General features: G+C 43.0%; 1 protein-coding gene across 1 annotated transcript in view; it reads left to right on the top strand.

The window, feature by feature from the left end:
• The window catches only part of DKK2 (dickkopf Wnt signaling pathway inhibitor 2), a 145,884-nt gene that overhangs the window by 113,574 nt on the left and 11,422 nt on the right, over window positions 1–20,888 (top strand). Inside the window, exon 2 of the mRNA XM_075350531.1 lies at window positions 1,665–1,815. Coding sequence (XP_075206646.1) covers window positions 1,665–1,815 — 151 coding nt within the window. The remainder of the gene's footprint in view (window positions 1–1,664; window positions 1,816–20,888) is intronic.

Below are 20,888 nucleotides of genomic sequence, written 5' to 3'. Positions count from 1 at the left end.
TCTGTCTATAAATATACATTTAAAAAATCCCTTTGTAGATGTGAGAATTACACAAAACATTAAGAGGGAGATTTACAAAAACTGTATAAAATGTGCCATATTTTAACAGTGGTTCATGTGGTTTATTATGTGAAGTGCATCTTTAAACTGTTTATTCTAAATGTATACAGATCAAAAAAAAATCAAGACTCCCATATCATGAATAAAATTTGATTTATCTTCATTTAATAACAACCATATAAAACATTAAAAACAATAGGAGATTTGAAATTTGACACAAAAACACACTAGGGCAGTAAATATGGAAAATCACAGGCTGGAAAAACGTACAAAAAGAATAAATTATTAGATCTCTCAATTGTACAAAAAAACACACTAAGAATTTTTTTGGATTGGTCTCCTGTCATTCAAAATACCATAGAATGTACATATACTGTAAATACACAAATATAAATTCATAGAAATTGCACACCGTATAAATACATAATATAATATCAATGTGAAAAAGTGCAAACTGCAAATCAATATATTAATTTCTACAAAAACTATGTACACTCATTTGATACTGTAATGCACAAAAAGGAGGAACCTAAAACCCAATATAAACTAGAGGAGAAGAAGATCATAAATAAACATGATAGTGAAACAATTGAGAATGAAATTGTAAACTATCAGGAACTGTAAAGGTAACCACTCAATAAAATCCACAGAAAACAAACAAAAATTGAATATAAATATCCATATATATGCATATAACCATATCAAAGTGCACCAAATATATATACTATATAATATATAGTAATATATATATTACTTGGTGCACTTTGATATGGTTAAATGCATATATATGGATATTTATATTACATTTTTTATTTTATATAAATATATATATATATATATATATATATATATATATATATATATATATATATGTGTGTGTGTGAAAAGATTGTTGTGTTCCAGGAATTTAAAAAATGGGACATAACTGTTATCTACGAGTACAAATTATCAGTTCATTCCACTCCTCTAATGGTTATTAACCACCATATCTATATATGTAATCAGGTTTCTCTGAGACAAAGAACAGGGAGGATCACAGCAAGGGCAAATAGTACACAAGATAATCCCATTATAGTATAACTGCTGTATTCCACCCTATTATGTCAGCAGGCACTCAAATTAACAGCCTCACAGCCACATATAGAAACATCAATATATTACCGCTGTGTATTCCTACCACAGGTGACTCCCTAACGTCCGTTTCATATTACCTACTTCCTCAGAGGGGTAAAAGCTTTTTTTTGGATCTGTGTTAATGCGACTCCTAATCAATCCTGATCTAGATTGGATTTTCTAAATTTATACAACCTGCTAGTTAGCTCAGTTTGCATCGGAGATTTGTTCATAAATTTTGGCAAACAGTATCACATATTAAGACATGCCCCTTTCATATAAAGCTACACCCCTTTCCATGAAGTCACACTTTCTTGTTGAATATATTAAATGTGATGCAAACATGCAAGACCTTTTATTGTGTAAGTTGTGAAATTTCTCTCCAAATTTAAATTTAATTGTGCAAAATGTGAGCACCACATATACTGTTGTTGTAGCCCCCTTTAATTTGATGTGATTGCTAATAATTTTCTTTGTGGATTTTTTTTCAGGCTTATCCCTGTGTTAGTGATAAAGAATGTGAGGTTGGAAGATATTGCTACAGTCCTCACCAGGCACCTTCATCATGCATGGTCTGCAGAAGAAAGAAGAAACGTTGTCATAGAGATGGCATGTGCTGTACTGGGAACCGCTGCAACAATGGTAAGTAGTAGGGTGGTTAGATACAGGAAAACATTTGGCCATTTGGCCTATTGGAACCATTTTATGTCCATTTTCTTCACATAGTTACCAGTAGAGTCAAGCAGATCGATTTATGAGATTCCAGTCCATTGGCCAAGTTAGTAGGCTTGCGAATCTCGTACCTTCTGAGATCCTCAGTGTGGCTTCTGATTAGCAAGACTGGCGCAATATCATTATTATGGAATGATGCACAAATGATATCAGTCCAGCTCAACAAATCAAATGGTGCAGCAAGGGATCCCGGGAGGTAATACATTTGCGCACCAATTGAGGCTTGCAAAGAGAGATATTATTGCCTTGACAGATTGAATCAATCAATGTGTTCAATTCTTGCCATCAGGTCATTGGTGAACACAGGCAGAAGAGGGCCCCTGTGCAAGAACAGTAGATGGGCCCTTTGCAGTTCATTAGTTCATGAAATTCACAATTCTGCAAGGAGGTAGACAAGCAGTCGTGTCCCCATCAGAACACACCAATCATATTTCTGTAATGTTTTCCAGTGGTACCAAGTGTTAATTTCTCTGTGGGTTGCAGTACTAACCACTAGCCACAAAAGGTCCCCGTGGGCCTTTTTACTCTTATATAGACTTTTGCTTAGAAAAAGACAGGGTTAATTCCTTGTCAGGCAGAGAGAGGGAGAAATCGTAGAGACTTAAGTAAGCCAGTTCCTGTTTCAAAATCAGTTATGGTGTTGTGTTTGGACAATGCAAGAGTAAAGGGCACCATCAGAGAAAGAATAACAACCTTGGGTGTGTGTGCTAAGAACCAGGGAACAAGAGGCTACCAGGAATTCACAGTGACAGCAGAGTTGCCTAAAGCAGGCAAATGGGAACAGCCTTGAAGAGAAAGTGGATTTGGACAGACCAGTGGTGCGTTTAGTAAGGTTGTAGCTAGCAAGAGCTCCCTTACTTTAGTATCTTAAAGAATGGAGTCACCCCTGTTGATGTGCTGCTCAACTGCAATTTTTCTGGAGAAAATTGTTTCACTGTCGGTCACTGTTAGATCACATGCATCTTTACTGTGTAGAAGAGAATGGCAAGCCTATTTCATGTTACTCCCTGCATTTAAGTGTGGTTCTAAGTAAAAAAGATTTTGTTATTAAAAGCTGGTGGGATTTACTTGTCCTTAAGTCCAAGGTAGCTGGCAAAGCATGGGTAAACTGAATATTAAGATATACTTTACGTGAAAGAACACAGGACAAACACATCCAGGGCCCCAAGTATCCCTATTAGTGATGAATGACCCCATGGATATTTGGGTTTGCCAAACCAGTATGGGGAAAAAAAATCAGTTTTGGCAAGCAAACTTTACCCCGAACTTGACCCTGAATAACGAAACCCATACAAATCAATGAGGTTGAGATGTTCGGGGCTGCAAAATGACTGTAAAATGGCTGTACTAAGTGCTAGTGACTGTGGTGGAAGTTAAATGGTAGTAATAATAGGACAGTTATGCATACCATGTTTCCCAGAGGATCATGCTGTGGTCAGACTCTTTTCTGGGTCTGCTAATTAAAGTTAATCAGTATTCACTGCTTCCCCTGCCCATCCTCTCACCCAGCATCTGTGATTGTTTGCACACCAGCCACCCTGTGTCCATGTTGGCGACTGGTTGCAGTCAGTTTGCTGTATAGTAGTGTAAAAAATAAATAAATATTTTCGTAAAAAAAAACTGACATAGGCTTCTGCCTTATATTGATAGTCGGCACACTGCTACATCTAGAGGCTGGAGAGAAGGGAAATATGTCCACTTTCCGCAGGCTCCGGGAAACACTGACAGCAGTTGGTGGAGCCTGGGTGTGAGCAGTGACATCACTCAGTTTACCGGCGTTCACAGCCAGATTCCAACAGTATAACCTTCGGTAACCTGACTTCTGGACTGTCAGACTGTGAGACATAGCTGTGACCAGCAATCCAGCAGTCTGGCAGCAGCTTCAAGGTGAATGTGCTGCTGGTCCAACAATCTGGCAGCACTTTCACTTTGAAGCCGCTGCCAGACTGTTACCTTCTCGTTCACAGCCATGTCTGACAATTCAGCAGCACTTTTACTTTGAAGCCACTGTCAGAGTGTCAGATTGTGGGTCATCTCCTGGCAGACAACTGCGTTTTTTTTGCCAGGAAATGCAGATTTGGTGCTGAAATTTATACACCACATTCCTACACAAAATCTACATATTCTGGCAAAAAAGCACATCAAAACCACATCGCGTTTTGTGTTTTTTTGCCAAAAATTCAGAATAGGTTCAGGAATTTGGTGTATAAATTATATGCATCTCCTAGCAAAAAAAAATGCGTTTTTCTGCCAGGAGGTGACCCACAATCCGACAGTGTGGCATCAGCTTCAAAATGAAAGTGAAAGTGCTGTTGAATTGCCGGACTGCAGGTCATGGCCGTGACTTGAAAGTGAAAGTGCTGCCGGATTGTAGAACATGGCTGTGATCCGCAATCCGGCAGTCCGCTAGCGGCTTCAAAGTGAAAGTGCTGTTGCATTGTCAGACTGGTAGTGCTTTCACTTTCAATTTGAAGCCATGGCCTGACTGTTGGATTGCGGGTCACATTCATGTCTAGCACTCTGACAGTAAACTGAGTGATGTCACTGCTCACAGCTAGGCTCCCCCTCAACTGTCCGTGTTTCCCAGAGTCTGTAGAGAGCATACGTCTTTTCACTCTCTCCAGGCTCTGGATGTAGCAGAACTGAGGATCATCATGGGACTTCCTATGGAGTACTTCAGATTTTCAAAGGCGTTTTTGGGGTTAATAATGGGGTGAAAGAGGGTGTATATTTGAATTCAAATAAAGGATTTTTTCAGTGTCTGTATTTTTTTTTCTTTTTACTTACAGGAATAGTACTGGGGACTCACATAGACCCATACCCATTAGTAACCTAGGGCTTAGTGGCAGCTTTGAACTGTCATTTACCCTTTATATCAGCCCAATTGCCACTGCACCAGGGCAATCGGGATGAGCTGGGTAAAGTGCTGGAATGATTGCATCTACAGGATGCGATAATTCTTGGCGGCTGCAGGATGTTATTTTTAGACTGGGTAGGGCTCAATAACCATGGGCCTCGCAAGCCTGAGGATACCAGCCCACAGCTATCCAGTTTATCTTGTCTGGGTATCAAAATTGGGGGGGGGATATGCAACATTTTTTTATTATTTATTTAAATAAAAAACGTTGCATGGTGTCCCTCCTGTTTTGATACACAGCTAAGATATTAAATAGGATAACTGAAGTGAGCACTAATATATATTATGAGTGCAAGCCAAAAAAAATACATAGTACATAAGGATAAGGCTGCACATCAAAGTTAGATAATAGTATAATGCTATAAGCATACCGAAAAACATTGAAGCATACAATGAAAAATGCCACTTGCTAACTTGAAAGTGTGAATAATGAAATGCATACCTGCCATGAATATTAGGAAAAAGGAGATATTTAGCAATCGTATTGATCAATGTAGCTGAGCCCCAAAACCTCGTCAAGGTATATCTCTATATTGGGGTCCCTAGCTCTATGACCCTAACTGTGTGTCCTCTCATTGCAATTAAAATTACACACATAGCAGTTTTTACACTTATTATTCACACTTTCAAGTTAGCAAGTGGAATTTTTCATTGTATACTTCAATGTTTTTCGGTATGCTTATAGCATTATACTATTATCTAACTTTAATGTGCAGCCTTATCCTTATGTACAGCTAAGATATTGTATGCAGCTGGGGGCTTCAGCCTGTGACCATATATGTTATCTGCATTGGGTATCTATTTACGGGGCTCTCTATGTCATTTTTTTATTTAGTTTTAAACTTTACATGGGCAGACAGACAGCAGGCAACCAATCAGAGATGCCTGCAGAGTGACTGCAGCTAATCACAGGCAGCGATTGGGGGAAGTAGTTAACATACATGAAAGCTAATCAGCGGATCTGCAAGCAGTGCTGTTTGTGCTAAGCTGTTGAGACTGGTAAGTATGTCCTGCTTTAACTATCTTGCTATTTTTTTTTTCTTAATAATTTCCTTGGCCAATCACAGCCATGCCAATGTGACGCCATGGCCTATCAGGTCGTCACAGGGCATTGTGCAATCTGCTCTTCTGTGCAATATCCACCTCCTCCTTGGTTATGGGTCCCTAACCAATGGTGTTGCCAAAACCAGCTAATCAAAATCCTAGGAACACTCTGCACCACACCCACCAGTGGATGGCCTGAGTAGAATAGGGTCGCCCACTTGGGGGGTTGGTTAAGGGGAGGTCAGGAGTGTCAGAAATAGGCCAGTGTAGTGTTGGAAGTGAAGGAGAGAGGAGGTCAGGAGCTGGGCTCTTGGAAGTACTAGGTAGCAGACGTTGGTCTGGGCCTGGTAGGAGCTGGACCCCTGGTCGCAGGGGATTGTGACAAGGGGCACGGTATTGTCGTGGAGGACAGCCGGCGGCCTTGTACCATCACCGGGCTTGGATTAGGAAACGACGGGTTACGTGGACCCTAGGTCAGGAAGTAGCTTCAGGCAACCTGACAATTCACCCGACGAGAATGGAACCTTCAAGATCCGCTCTCCACCTGCTCCAAAATCGTGGTACTAGCGCAACGAGGGGGATAGGACTTTCCACTAAAACGGTCCAGGAAATCCCAAGCATGAACCCTGAGAGCTAGCTCCCTCAGTTAGCCACACTGGGGAGCAGGACCAGACTAGTTTCAAGCTATAGGGGCCAACTAAGAAGAGAACAAGGTGCCAAGGTAAAGGTCACAGATCATCAGGCAACACCAGCAGAAACGGGACCCAAAAGTGCTCCCCCTCAGCGGCAGCGGTGTCCAGAACTTTGGTTTACTAAGTTGTTGGTGTCAGCATTATTGGACTGAGTGAGTACGCAAGGGACCCTTACCTCCCCAACTGCACTTCCCTGTCACCATCATTGAGTCTCAGGGCATTCCCCCATACCCGTGGAGGGGTTAAACACCTGGCTGCCCACTGCATCGCCACCGGGTACTTCTCAGCTGCAGAGGTGGTTCTCCACCTTATCACACACCACTGGTGGCGTCACGAACTGTAAATACACCATCTCCTGCAAAAATCCTCTTAAATCGAGTGGCTGCACGACCCCCAGGTCTGGACGCCCCTTGATCCACCGCGAATCCGGATTCAAGCAGCCCGGCTGCTGACGCGGGAGCGGCACACCAACACTTGGCATGTCTGCGATAGCTCCGGAAGTGCCCACAACCTAAAAGTGTATTCGTTGTGGACATCAAACCTTACAGTTCAGATTCACTCATCCCTAACCCCTATCTTTCTGTAGCATGCCGGAATGTGGAAAGCGAGTACCTCGCCCATGGCTACCTCCACAAGCCACGTTACAGGTCCACCTGCTCTGGAGGTGCTGATGTGCCCTCTTAGCTTTTGGGCCCCTGTGCAGTTGCACAGGTTGTACCCATGAGATGTCTGCCGCTGTATCAGGCATTGGAAGGCCTGTAATTACATTGTCAAAATATAATCTTTATTATTTATAGTGATGATGTAAGAAATGTTTTCATAGTTTATGTAATTGACTAGAAAAAAAATGTTCAACTCATTCATTTGGCCACAAAAATATAGATATAAATATAGACATAAGAGGTAGCAAGTTATTGCAGAGATAAATATAAACATGACACATAAACAACACCCAATCCAAATATGTAACTTAATTTATATTGTAAAAAAGGAACTATGAGAGACTAAAAGATCTAGACACGATGCAGAAAATGAAAAATTGAATTGATATTGATTTTTGGATAAAATCTTTAGAATTCTTAAATGTAAATAAGTTTTCTATAACTTTATCATTAACTTGAAGTTATGCTGATCACATATTACTACCTACTTTAGGCCTGTGCCACACTTACGTGATAAAACGTAACGTTTTTGTCACGTACGTGTTAAAGTCTGTGGTGCTGAATGAAAGCGTCCGGCCAAAGCCACGCCCTGCTGATGTTGCTTCCGGCCCCTAGTGTAGAATAAGCGTTGTTCAAATTCACTGGGGGGCGGATGCAGGGGACAGCCGCGGCAGAGACTGCAGGTATGGTGGAGGTGAGTATGTGTTTTTATTATTTTTACACTGACATGTGTGTTTCCCCAGTGCATGTCACACGGGCCCGCATCCACACTACATCCATGTGGTACGGGTGCAGGCCGTGTGACACCCGTGCTGCCGGAGCAACACGGACATGTCAGCGTTTTTAAAAAACGGACACACGTAAGTACGGAACGGACACACGTTCCGTTCCTGAATACTTACGTGTGTCCAAAACAATAACAATACATAGGACCATTTGAGCCCGTGTCTCCGGTACGTGAAAAAAAAGGCACACACGTATCGGAGGCACGTGAGTGTGGCAAAGGCCTTAATGAGTTTTCTAGGTAACAAGATTGACATGTATAAAAGAAAACATCATATTTATTGTTAGGTGAACTAGCCATAAGTGACAACATAAAGCTTTAAAGTGATAGGCTGTGGCTTACATATAACATTTTGGCGACTTTTTGTTTCTTCTTGACACTATTTCTCTCCTAAAAACCAGGAATATAAGATCTTATTACAATAATGCAATTTTAATTAATTAAAATAGTTATTCAGGAGTAAATAATTAATGACTTATCCATTGGTAAGTGATATGAGATCAAGAGGCCTGACACCCTGCAATGCCACCTATCAGGTTTTATCTGCTTTGGCAGTGAACACATTTAGACAATGTATAGAAAGGAATACTGGAGCAAAGGAGCAATGAAAAGAACCACCGCTGATGACAATTGCAGTTCAGCTTCCATATACATGATTGGGCGATAAATACCAGTACTTGGCAGCTGCCAGTAGACAATGCATGGTGCTATGGTGTTCCACTGTGCACATTGCTGCAGCTAAAGATAACAGCTGGTTGATGGAAGTGCTGGGTGTCAGACCACCACAAATCTCATATTAATAATATGAGATATGGACAAATCATCAATATATCAATATTCTTAATTGCAAGTATAGCAGTGTAAGTAAATGGACCAAATAATGATTTTACCAATAGAAATCTTATGGAAAGATTTATAGACAACAGCTTGTTATGGCATTCTCAATAGACTGAGCTTTTTACTCTCTTCCTCATTTCTGCAAAACAAAATTTAAAAGGACCAGTGATCTTAATGGAATAACAGCGGAAAAAGATTTATTAGAGCTCACAGGGCATTAGGTCCCTGCTATAACTTTCCGTCCAAGTGTTCATATTTCATATAATTAATTGACATTAAGTGTTCCAAAAATCCAAAACCCCAAGATAACAAAATGAAATTTGAGTACACGATGCCATAGATTATATCCTATTATACACTTCTATAAAATGTTGAATTATTTTGGCACTATAATGAAAGAAAATTTCCAAAAGGATATCCCTTTTGGTGGTACAGTCTAACCGATACTGTTTCCACTCAAAGAGTAATGCCAATGGTTTATTGCTGCTGAATTCTTCAATCAAAGCACTGCATACATATTTCAGTGGAAATTGTGCTGGACTTTGTAATATGTGTTTTGCCAATGTCAAGTCTAATTTGGCTGATGACAGATTTTCACAACTTTTAAAATGCACTCATTCCCTATAATACATAGAGGATTTTGTGCTCTCACAGGTCAAACTACATATGATGTATAACAGACTTAAGTTCCATTCATACATTTATTGTTACTGCATGCCTCCTTTGTTTCTTGTACAGCACACTGATCTATAGAGTTCTTTGTTCCATACATACATACATACATACATACATACACACGTGGTCAAAATTGTTGGTACCCCTCGTTTAATGAAAGAAAAACCCACATTAGTCCCAGAAATAACTTGAATCTGACAAAAATAATAATAAATAAAAAACCTTTGAAAATGAACAAATGAAAGTCAGACATTGCTTTTCAACCTTTCTTCCACATATTTTTTTAAAAAATAAAACTCATGACATAGGCCTTGACAGAAAGGATGTCTTAACTTAATATTTTATAGCACATCCTTTTGAGGCAATCACTGCAATTAATCAAGGAAATTATGGTACCCCTGAAAATAATGTAACAAAAGGGACATATTAAATCAAGGGTACCCACTAATTAGCATCACAGGTGTCTACAATCTTGTAATCGGTCAGTGGGTCTGTATATAGGGCTACAGATACTCACTGTGCTGTTTGGTGACATGGTGTGTAACACACTCAACATGGACCAGAGGAAGCAAAGGAAAGAGTTGTCTCACGAGATTAGAAAGAAAATTCTAGACAAACATGTTAAAGGTAATGGTTATAAGACCACCTTCAAGCAGCTTGATGTACCTGTGACTACAGTTGCACATACAGTGGGTACAGAAATTATTCAGACCCCTTTAAATTTTTCATTCTTTGTTTCATTGGAGCCTTTTGGTAAATTCAAAAAAGTTCATTTTTTCTCATTAATGTACACACTGCACCTCATCTTAACAAAAAAAACAGAATTTTTTTTTTTATCAAGAAAAACTGAAATATCACATGGTGATAAGTATTCAGACCCTTTGCTCACTATTGAGTAGAAGCACCCTTTTGAGCTAGTACAGCCATAAGTCTTCTTGGGAATGATGCAACAAGTTTTTCACACCTGGACTTGGGGATCCTCTGCCATTCTTCCTTGCAGCTCCTCTCCAGTTCCAACAGGTTGGATGGGGAATGTTGCTGGACAGCCATTTTCAGGTCTCTCCAGAGATGATCAATTGGGTTTATGTCAGGGCTCTGGCTGGGCCATTCAAGAATGGTCACCGAATTGTTCTGAAGCTACTCCTTTGTTATTTTAGCTGTGTGCTTAGGGTCATTGTCTTGTTGGAAGGTGAACCTTTGGCCAAGTCTGAGGTCCAGAGCACTCTGGAAGAGGTTTCTTCCAGGATATCTCTGTACTTGGCTGCATTTATCTTTCCTACAATTGCAACCAGTCGTCCTGTCCCTGCAGCTGAAAAACACCCCCATTGCATGATGCTGCCAACACCAACTTTCACTGTTGGGATTGTATTGGGGAAGTGATGAGCAGTGCCTGGTTTTATCCCCACACACCACTTAGAATTATCACCAAAAAGTTCTATGCAGACCTTCGTATGTCTTGCACTGAGGAGAGGCTTCCATTGGGCCACTCTGCCATAAAGGCCTGACTGGTGGAGGGCTGCAGTGATAGTTGACTTTGTGGAACTTTCTGCCATCTCTTTACTGCACCTCTGGAGCTCAGCCAAAAGTGATCTTGGGGTTCTTCTTTACGTCTCTCACCAAGCCTCTTCTCCCATGATTGCTCAGTTTGGCTGGATGGCCAGGTCTACGAAGAGTTCTGGTGGTCCCAAACGTCTTCCATTTAAGGATTATGGAGGCCACTGTGCTCTTAGGAACCTTGAGCATTGCAGGAAATTATTTTGTAACCTGGATCTGGACCTTGTCACAATTCTGTCTCTGAGCTCCTTGGGCAGTTCCTTTGACCTTATGATTCTCATTTGGTCTGACATGCATTGTGAGCGGTGAGGTCCTATATAAACAGTTGTGTGCCTTTCCAAATCAAGTCCTATCAATTTAAATAAACACACCTGGACTTCAATGACGGAGTAGAACCATCTCAAGGATGATCACAAGGAAATGGACAGTGCGTGACTTAAATATTAAATATGAGTGTCTGAGCAAAGGGTCTGAATACTTATGACCATGTAATATTTCAGGGTGTTTTTATTAAAAAATGTGCAAACATTTCTGTTTTCTTCCTGTCAAAATGGGGAGCAGAGTGTACATTAATGAGAAAGAAATTAACTTTTTTGAATTTATCAAATGGCTGCAATGAAACAAAGAGTGAAAAATTTAAAGGGGTCTGAATACTTTTTGTACCCACATAGTCAGAAATTTAAGATCCATGGGACTGTAGCCAACCTCCCTGGACGTGGCCCCAAAAGGAACATTGATGACAAATCAAAGAGATGGATAGGTAACAAAAAAGCCAAGAAAAACATCTAAAGAGAGTAAAGGTGAACTTTAAGCTCAAGGAACATCAGTGTCAGATCGCACTATCCGTCGTTGTTTGAGCGAAAGTAAACTTCATGGGAGATGACCAAGGAGGACACCATTGTTGAAAAAAATCATAAAAAAAGCCAGACTGGAATTTGCCAAACTACATGTTGACAAGCCAGAACATTTCTGGGAGAATGTCCTTTGAACAGATGAGACAAATTTGGAACTTTTTTGGCAAGGTACATCAGCTCTATGTTCACAGACAGAAAAATGAAGCATATCAAAAAAAGAATACTGTTCCACTGTGAAACATGGAGGAGGCTCTGTTCTGTTCTGTGGCTGCTTTGCTACATATGGCACAGGGTGTCTTGAATCTGTGCAGGGTACAATGAAATCTCAAGACTATCAAGGGATTCTAGAGAGGAATGTGGTGTCCAGTGTCAGAAAGCTTGGTCTCAGTCACAGGTCATGTTTCTTGCAACAGGATAATGACCCAAAACACACAACTAAAAACACCCAAGAATGGCTAAGAGGAAAATATTGGACTATTCTGAAGTGGCCTTCTATGAGCCCTGACTCAAATCCTATTGAGCATCTTTGGAAAGAGCTGAAACATGCCATCTGGAAAAGGAAACCTTCAAACAGGAGACAACTGGAGCAGTTTACTCTTGAGGAGTGGGCCAAAATACCTGTCAAGAGGTGCAGAAGTCTCACGGACAGTTACAAAAATTGTTTGATTGCAGTGATTCATTTTTCATTTTCAGAGATTTTTTTATTTATTACTTTGGTCAGATTCAAGTTATTTCTGTGACCATTGTGTGTTTTTCTTTCATTAAACGGAGGGTACGAACAATTTTGACCACGTGTGTACATCCATTTTAAGACTACATCTGTGAGTCTAACCTTTAATGACTTTAATTTCATTTGGTAGTGTCAGACACGGTGTCACTCAGCATGCGGGCGTGTCTGACTGCAGCCAATCACAAATGCCAATAGGCATAAAAAGTAGTGCATATGCATGAGCCTAATGTGCGGCCCCGGAAGTGAATGGTAGGCCACCGGAGCAATTATAGCCTCACTGGAGATTTGGTAAGTATGAAGCACTGCTTACATTATTCTTTTTTTCTTTATTTTTTCTATTACCCGAGTGTCAGACCCTGCTCATTAGCCAGAATTCCCTGAGAATTCCGGGCCCAAGTCCAGCAGCCGAATACTTTTGAAAAAGCTCGGATCCGGACTTTTACAGTCCGGGTCCGCCCATCACTATTAATGAATATGTACCTATGTTATTTCATATGGAAAGCTGTATTAAGCCATTCTTGCACATACAGTACAGACGAAAAGTTTGGACACACCTTCTCATCTCTAGAACAACTATTAAGAGGAGACTTTGTGCAGCAGACCTTCATGGTAAAATAGCTGATAGGGAACCACTGCTAAGGACAGGCAACAAGCAGAAGAGACTTGTTTGGGCTAAAGAACACAATGAATGAACATTAGACCAGTGGAAATCTGTGCTTTGGTCTGATAAGTCCAAATTTGAGATCTTTGGATCCAACCACCTTGTCTTTGTAGAAAAGGTGAACGGATAGACCCTACATGCCTGGTTCCCATCGTGAAGCATGGAGGAGGAGGTGTGATGGTGTGGGGGTGCTTTGCTGGTGACACTGTTGGGGATTTATTCAAAATTGAAGGCATACTAAACAAGCATGGCTACCACAGCATCTTGCAGTGGCATGCTATTCTATCTGGTTTGCATTTATTTTTCAACAGGACAATGACCTGATAAGGATCGCTGGTAAGTCGCTGGGAGGTTGCTCGTGAGATGTCATAGAGTCAGACCTTACCAACGATGCAGTAACAATGAGCGACCTGTATAATGATGAGCGACATGTATAGGAGGTCATTGTTAGGTGTCAAACACAGCGATGTGTCCTGCCCAGCAGGACATCACCTTTGAAGAAAATGGTCCGGACCCTTCGGCAACAACTAGCAATCTCACAGCAGGGGCCTAATCGCTGGTAGGTGTCACACATAACAAGATCGCTGGCAAGATCGTTACAGCGTCACTGAAACGGTGATGCAGCAACGATCTCATTAGCGATCACTTTGTGTGTGACGGGACCTTTAGGGTACCTTCACACTTAGCGATGCAGCAGCGATCCGACCAGCGATCTGACCTGGTCAGGATCGCTGCTGCATCGCTACATGGTCGCTGGTGAGCTGTCAAACAGGCAGATCTCACCAGCGACCAGTGAACAGCCCCCAGCCAGCAGCGACGTGCAAGCGACGCTGCGCTTGCACGGAGCCGCCGTCTGGAAGCTGCGGAGACTGGTAACTAAGGTAAACATCGGGTATGGTTACCCGATGTTTACATTAGTTACCAGTGTGAGCAGGGAGCAGGGAGCCGCGCACACTGAGCGCTGGCTCCTTGCTCTCCTAGCTGCATTACACATCGGGTTAATTAACCCGATGTGTAATGCAGCTACATGTGCAGAGAGCAGGGAGCCGCGCACACTGCTTAGCGCTGGCTCCTTGCTCTCCTAGCTGCTGTACACATCGGGTTAATTAACCCGATGTGTACAGCAGCTACATGTGCAGAGAGCCGGAGCCGGCAGCACAGGCAGCGTGAGAGCTGCAGAGGCTCGTAACTAAGGTAAATATCGGGTAACCACCTTGGTTACCCGATGTTTATCTTGGATACAGCTTACCTCAGCTGTCAGACGCCGGCTCCTGCTCCCTGCTCGCTTCATTTGTCGCTCTCTTGCTGTCACACACAGCGATCTGTGTGTCACAGCAGGAGAGCGGCTTTGAAGAAAACGAACCAGGGCTGTGTGTAACGAGCAGCGATCTCGCAGCAGGGGCCAGATCGCTGCTCAGTGTCACACACAGCGAGATCGCTAATGAGGTCACTGCTGCGTCACAAAAAGCGTGACTCAGCAGCGATCTCGGCAGCGAGCTCGCTGTGTGTGAAGCACCCCTTACTCCAATTATAGTTTAATTAAATTAGTGATGTGCTAAACTAAACAATTCCTGACCAACTCAATTCCCTACAAACATGTGAAAGTAAACAATTCCCTACCAAGATGTTAATTAGTCAATGCACTGTGTTAGTTACACAATGCACTACCAATGAGTTAAGCGAACAATGACCTACCAATTCAACTTCCCCTTTGTTTTTTACTTTTGCATTTGTATATTTTTCAGGAACCTATGTAGCTTAAAGGCGGCGTTACATGCCACGATTTATCTGACGATATGTCGTCGGGGTCACGGATACCGTGACGCACATCCGGCATTGTTAGCGACGTCGTTGCGTGTGACACCTATGAGCGACTCCGAACGATCGCAAATAGGTTGAAAATCGTTGATCGTTGACATGTTGTTCAGTTTCAAAATATTTTTCATCGTTTGGAACGCAGCAGACATATTGGTACATTTGACACCCTGCCAACGACGAACAACATCCACACGACCGCCTTGGTCAAACAATATATCGCTGAACGATTTAGCGTCGTTTGTAAGATGTGTACGTGTGACCGCTAATAAACGACCTATGAGCGATCTCGGCAAATCGTAACTACGATCTGGACGTGTCACATCGCTAATGAGATCGTCAGATAAATTGAAGCGTGTAACGGGGCCTTTAGTTCACGGCTGCACTTCGCACATAATTCCAGCTTTTTTGTTCACAATAGTTACAATTTTATTTGGACATAAAAAATGATTTCATCCAAAAAATGTAATCCAATTGGCATTTTTTTTTTTTAATGTTTTATGGTTTCTCATACGTCTTGCATTGGTGTCCTAATACGTTGTAGTGTTTATGCTTGTAAGATGGAAGGAAAGCTGATCTTTGGGATCCTTAAAAATGCAGCAAGAAAAAAGAAGCAAAAACAAAGCAAGAAAAGCACCAAAAAAGCAGCAAAACCTGCCTTTTGGCTGCAGCTTTTTTTTAAATGCCAAGCAATAGAGATGAATGATGTTCGAGATTCGAGGCTCACCAATTTCATGTTTGAGTGATTTTGGGGGGTGTTCGAGTCGTTTGACAAACTGGAACAATTTGCTAAAAGTTCGTCAGTTTGAGTACGGTTCGATCACCAAATAGCTACGTGTGCTGGGAGCCATCGCTGGCAGCCTGCGGTAAGCTCGTTAAGGGTAAATATCGGGTTTCCAAGCAAAGCGCTTTGCTTAGTAACCTGATGTTTACCCTGGCTACGTGTGCAAAAATCCCCGAAAGCCACACAAAAGCACTTCCGTGTGACTTCCGTCGGATGCCGCTGCAGTTTGTGTCCCGCTCTGCCCGCTCAGCAGTGTACATGGCTGCCCGCACTATACGGTGTCCACAGCTGCCCACACTGCAGTGACAGCAGCTGCGGGAATGACAAGCGCTGCCGTCAGGAGGTTAGTGAAGTTCCTTACCTGCGGTGATGAAGTCCTGCCATCCCGACGTCAGCGCTGTCACTGTCTTCCATGGCCGCCGCTTGTCACATCTCCTCTCGCTGCCGACCCGAGACTGTCACTAGTGGTGACTAGTGATGAGCGAGTATGCTTGTCACTACTCGGTACTCGCACGAGTACCTGTAATCCACGGACCTCCAGCGTCGCGTCCAGCTTTGCTGCATGCAGGTGACAGGAGCTGCAGAATACACCACCGCTCCTGTCAGCTTCACACAGCAACTGAGGTGAGTAGCGCGATCAGCTGCTGTCAGTCAGGTAACTCACGGCCACCGCTGGATCCAGCGGTGGCCGCGATTAACCTCAGTGACAGCTCAGTTGATCACGATACTCACCTCAGTTGCTGCGTGGAGCTGACCGGTGCGGCGGTGAGTAGCGCCATCAGCTGAGCTGTCACTGAGTTTACCCGCGGCCACCGCTGCATCCACCGCTGGATCCAGGTAACCTCAGTGACAGCTCAGCTGATCGCGCGGCTGTCTTCAGTTGCTGTGTGAAGCTGACAGGAGCGGCTGTGTATTCTGCAGCTCCTGTCACCTTCATGCAGCACAGCTGGATGCGACGCTGGAGGACTGTGGATTACGCCGGACATGGAGGGTTTGTCGGGGTTAATAAATTGGTGATGAGGGACTTTGTTAGTGTTTTTTATTTCTAATAAAGGATTTTTCGGGTGTGTGTGTTTTTTAACTGTAATTTACAGATTAATCATGGAAGGAATCTCGGGGAGACGCCTGACATGATTAATCTAGGATTTAGTGGCAGCTATGGGCTGCCATTAACTCCTTATTACCCCGATTTGCCAACGCACTAGGGTAAATCGGGAAGAGCCGGGTACAGTCCCAGAACTGTCGCATCTAATGTATGCGGCAATTCTGGGCGGCTGCTGACTGATATTGTTAGGCTGGGGGGCTCCCCATAATGTGGAGCTCCCCATCCTGAGAATACCAGCCTTCAGCCATATGGCTTTATCTGGCTGGCATTAAAATTGGGGGGACCGCACGCCGTTTTTTTTTAATTATTTAATTATTTATTTCACTGCACAGTATACACACACCCACCGGCTTCTGTGTTTGGGTGCAGTGAGACACCTGTCACTCAGCGTGGGAGCGTGTCTCACTGCAACCAATCATAGGCACCGAAAAGCAGGAAAGCAGGGAATACGAGATTGATTAATGAGCGGCCGGCTTTTTCAAAAGAGGAAAAGCCGCCGGAGTTTAGTGAACAGCTGTGCAGCGCGACGGCAGTGATCGGGGAACGGTAAGTATGAGAGAGGGGGGAGACTGATTGACAGACTGTGAGAGGGGGACAGACAAGACAGAGAGAGACAGACAGAGCGAGACCGACCGACGGGAGATAGAATGAAAAAAAAAATGACCGACATCGCTAGTAAAAAGCACAAAACGTGTGTTTTGGACATCATAGTGCCACACAATGTTTTTACGTAAAATCTTTCATGTAATAATCTCAAAAAGTAACATACAACAGCTCTATCTCACTATTGGGTATGTGCCCTTAACATTTCCGCCATGAAAATTCATTTTGGTGTCATTTTGGAAGGTTTTCTGGTGAGTCCGTAAAAATGGCATAAAACTCGGGCAAAATTGTTCACAGCTGTGACTTTTGAGTGATAAATGCTTCAAGGGGTCTTCCCCATGCTGTTGCCATGTCATTTGACCACTCTTCTGAGACTTTTGTGACATTTTTAGGGTTTCTACATGCTGCCGGGGGTCATTTCAGAAAAATACTCAGGTCTCCCATAGGATAACATTGGGCTCGGTGCTTGGGCCGAGTACACGAGTATCTTGGGATGCTCGGCCCTAGCCTCGAGCACCCGAGCTTTTTGGTACTCGCTCATCACTAGTGGTGACGTCACAGGCACCCGCGATACTTGGTTGTGAAGGCGGCGGTCATTGAACTCAGTGACAGGTCTGCTATCAGGAGTGCAGTGATCACCACAGGTAATGTACCTCGCTAACCTCCTGACAGCAGCACTCGTCATGCCCTGCAGTGACCTGGGCTGACCTATTGATATTAGCTCAGGTCACTGCATTGCTCTCCCAGCCAATATAGAACATTCTGTTCTTCATTGACTGGGACATTGACTATGGTATGGATCGTCATGGGACCCCCTTGGATTACACCAGACCTGGATTTGTTTTCTTTCTAATAAATTCGCAAAAGAGGGAATGTTTTGGAAAGTGTTTTTTTAAAAAAAAATGTGTTTGTCGCCTATTTTTTTTTTACTGACTGGGTTGGTGATGTCGGGTATCTGATAGACGCCTGACATCACTAACCCAGGGCTTGGTGCCAGGTGACATTACACATCTGGTATTAACCCCATATATTACCCCGTTTGCCACCGCACCAGGGCAACGGGATGAGATGGTGTGAAGCACCAGGATTGGCGCATCTAATGGATGCGCCACTTCTGGGGTGGCTGCAGCCTGCTATTTTTAGGCTGGGGAGAGTCTAATAACCATGGAACTCCCTAGTCTGAGAATATCAGACCCCAGCTGTCCGCTTTACCTTGGCTGGTGATCCAATTTTGGGGGGACTCCCACGTGTTTTTTTTAAAATTATTTATTTAATTTAAAATAACAGCGTGATGTGCCCTCAGTTTTGGATTACCAGCCAAGGCGAAGCTGCCAGCTGTGGTCTGCAGGCTGCAGCCGTTTGCTTTACCCTAGCTGGCTATCAAAAATAGGGGGAACCCCACGTCATTTTTTTTTAATTTTTTTTTTTGGCTAAATACAAGGCTAAGCAGCCCTTAGTGCCAGATGAAAGGCACCAAAGGGTGCAAAATTACAAAATGCAGGAGAGTGGTACATTATGTGTCTTTCTGCCATTATAATGACAGAAAAGACTGATATAAAGTGTACAAGCACAAGAAAATCACCAGAGCGCTCTACGCTGTGAAAAGCAGTAGAAAATGGCACTGGAGGGAACATGTGACCGCCTCATGTAGGTTGAAGCTATGGATTCTGGGTAAATTTATCTATTTTCCCTCCTTTAGTTTTTTTGCAGTACGCAGAAAAATGGAAGGCACATGGATGACAAACGGATAATAATAATAATAATAATAATAATAATAATCTTTATTTCTATAGCGCCAACATATTCCGCAGCGCTTTACAATTCAGGAGGATCATATACAAACAAGTAACAGTTATAGAAATACAATATTTAGAGGGAAAAAAAAAGAAAAAACACAACCCTGCTCGTGAGAGCTTACAATCTACAATTGTAATTGTAATGACATACGGACCGTATACGGAATGGAAACGGATGCCACTGGGATGCATCCATGAAAAAAACGGACCATTTTTTGCAGACCGCAAAAACGGATTGGTCGTGTGAATGTAGCCTTATTCTGATCTGCTGTTTTTAAACAGCAGGCAGAAATATGTGAATAGCACCCCCCAGCGTCAGAAAATCTCCGGGTTTTCAGGGGGTAGCTGAGACCCTGGAGATCATGATTCAGGCCGGTTTTTCTGGTCCCAGCTCACGTGATCACCGGTATACACCGTATATTGATGATCACGTTACAGTAAATGACAGCGCCAGTAAAAAAATATTGATCTCCCATCTGGCATGAACAAACATGTCAGATGGGAGATAATTCTCCTCCCCGGTCCCCCGGTGTCGCCAAAGTTTCCCCCCTTACCCCATCCCGGAAATCCAAGATGGCCGCGTGCACAGCAGCGTGCCAGGCGCATTCAGCCTACTCTTGTGATTTCTGTCGCATGTGCCATGACACATGCAACAGAAAACTCCTCCCTAGGCCCTGCCAGGTCACCCCCTATAACACCACCGGTGTTCCCCGGTGTCCCACGGTACCTGTGCATGGTTGATCCTCCGCGGCCCCCTCCTTCACACTAGACGCTGCCGCATGCACAGAGCGGCTATCAGCTCAGCTTCCTGTGTTCAGACACAGTGAGTGGCGGTAACCATGCATCTGTAAGCTATTGCAATGCCCTGCTCATGAGGTAAGGAACATAGTTGATCAGGAGAGCTATACTACATTTCCACATGGAGGTATTTGATTTTATAATTGCCCTGCTGAACGACTACCAAACATGAGAGTCCGCTATACACCACAAGAAAACATGTCTAATCAGCGAGCTTTGTTGTTTAGTATTCATTCAGCTGGATAACTAGACTTTAAGGGGTATTCCATCTCCAAGATCCTATCCCCAATATATAGTTGGTGGAATAGGAATAATATCAGCAAATACCAATATTTGGAAAAGTAGAATAGTTCTCCTGATTAGGCATGTCCTTACCTCATGAGCAGGGCATTGCAGCTTTGGTAACAACAGTTACGACATAGACTCTGCTGCTGTGGATCCGGGGAGAGTGGGTGCAGATTCATTGCACCCACACTCCTAACATGGAGGGTCTGCACTCCTAGAAAATGGGGGATACATTCCCTGAGCATGTCCCCCCATATTCGTCATGGGACCCCCTTATTTTTTTTTCCTTACAATAAATTGGTGAAAGACGGTATGTTTTGGGGAGTGTTTTTTCAAATACATTTTTTTGTCTATTTTTTTTGTTAGTATTGACAGTTTGTGATGTCG

This window comes from Anomaloglossus baeobatrachus, chromosome 1 (genome assembly GCF_048569485.1).
Source record: "Anomaloglossus baeobatrachus isolate aAnoBae1 chromosome 1, aAnoBae1.hap1, whole genome shotgun sequence".
Taxonomy (NCBI): domain Eukaryota; kingdom Metazoa; phylum Chordata; class Amphibia; order Anura; family Aromobatidae; genus Anomaloglossus; species Anomaloglossus baeobatrachus.
The sequence above is the reverse complement of the archived record's forward strand: the minus strand, read 5'-3'. Positions and strand labels throughout refer to the sequence as shown.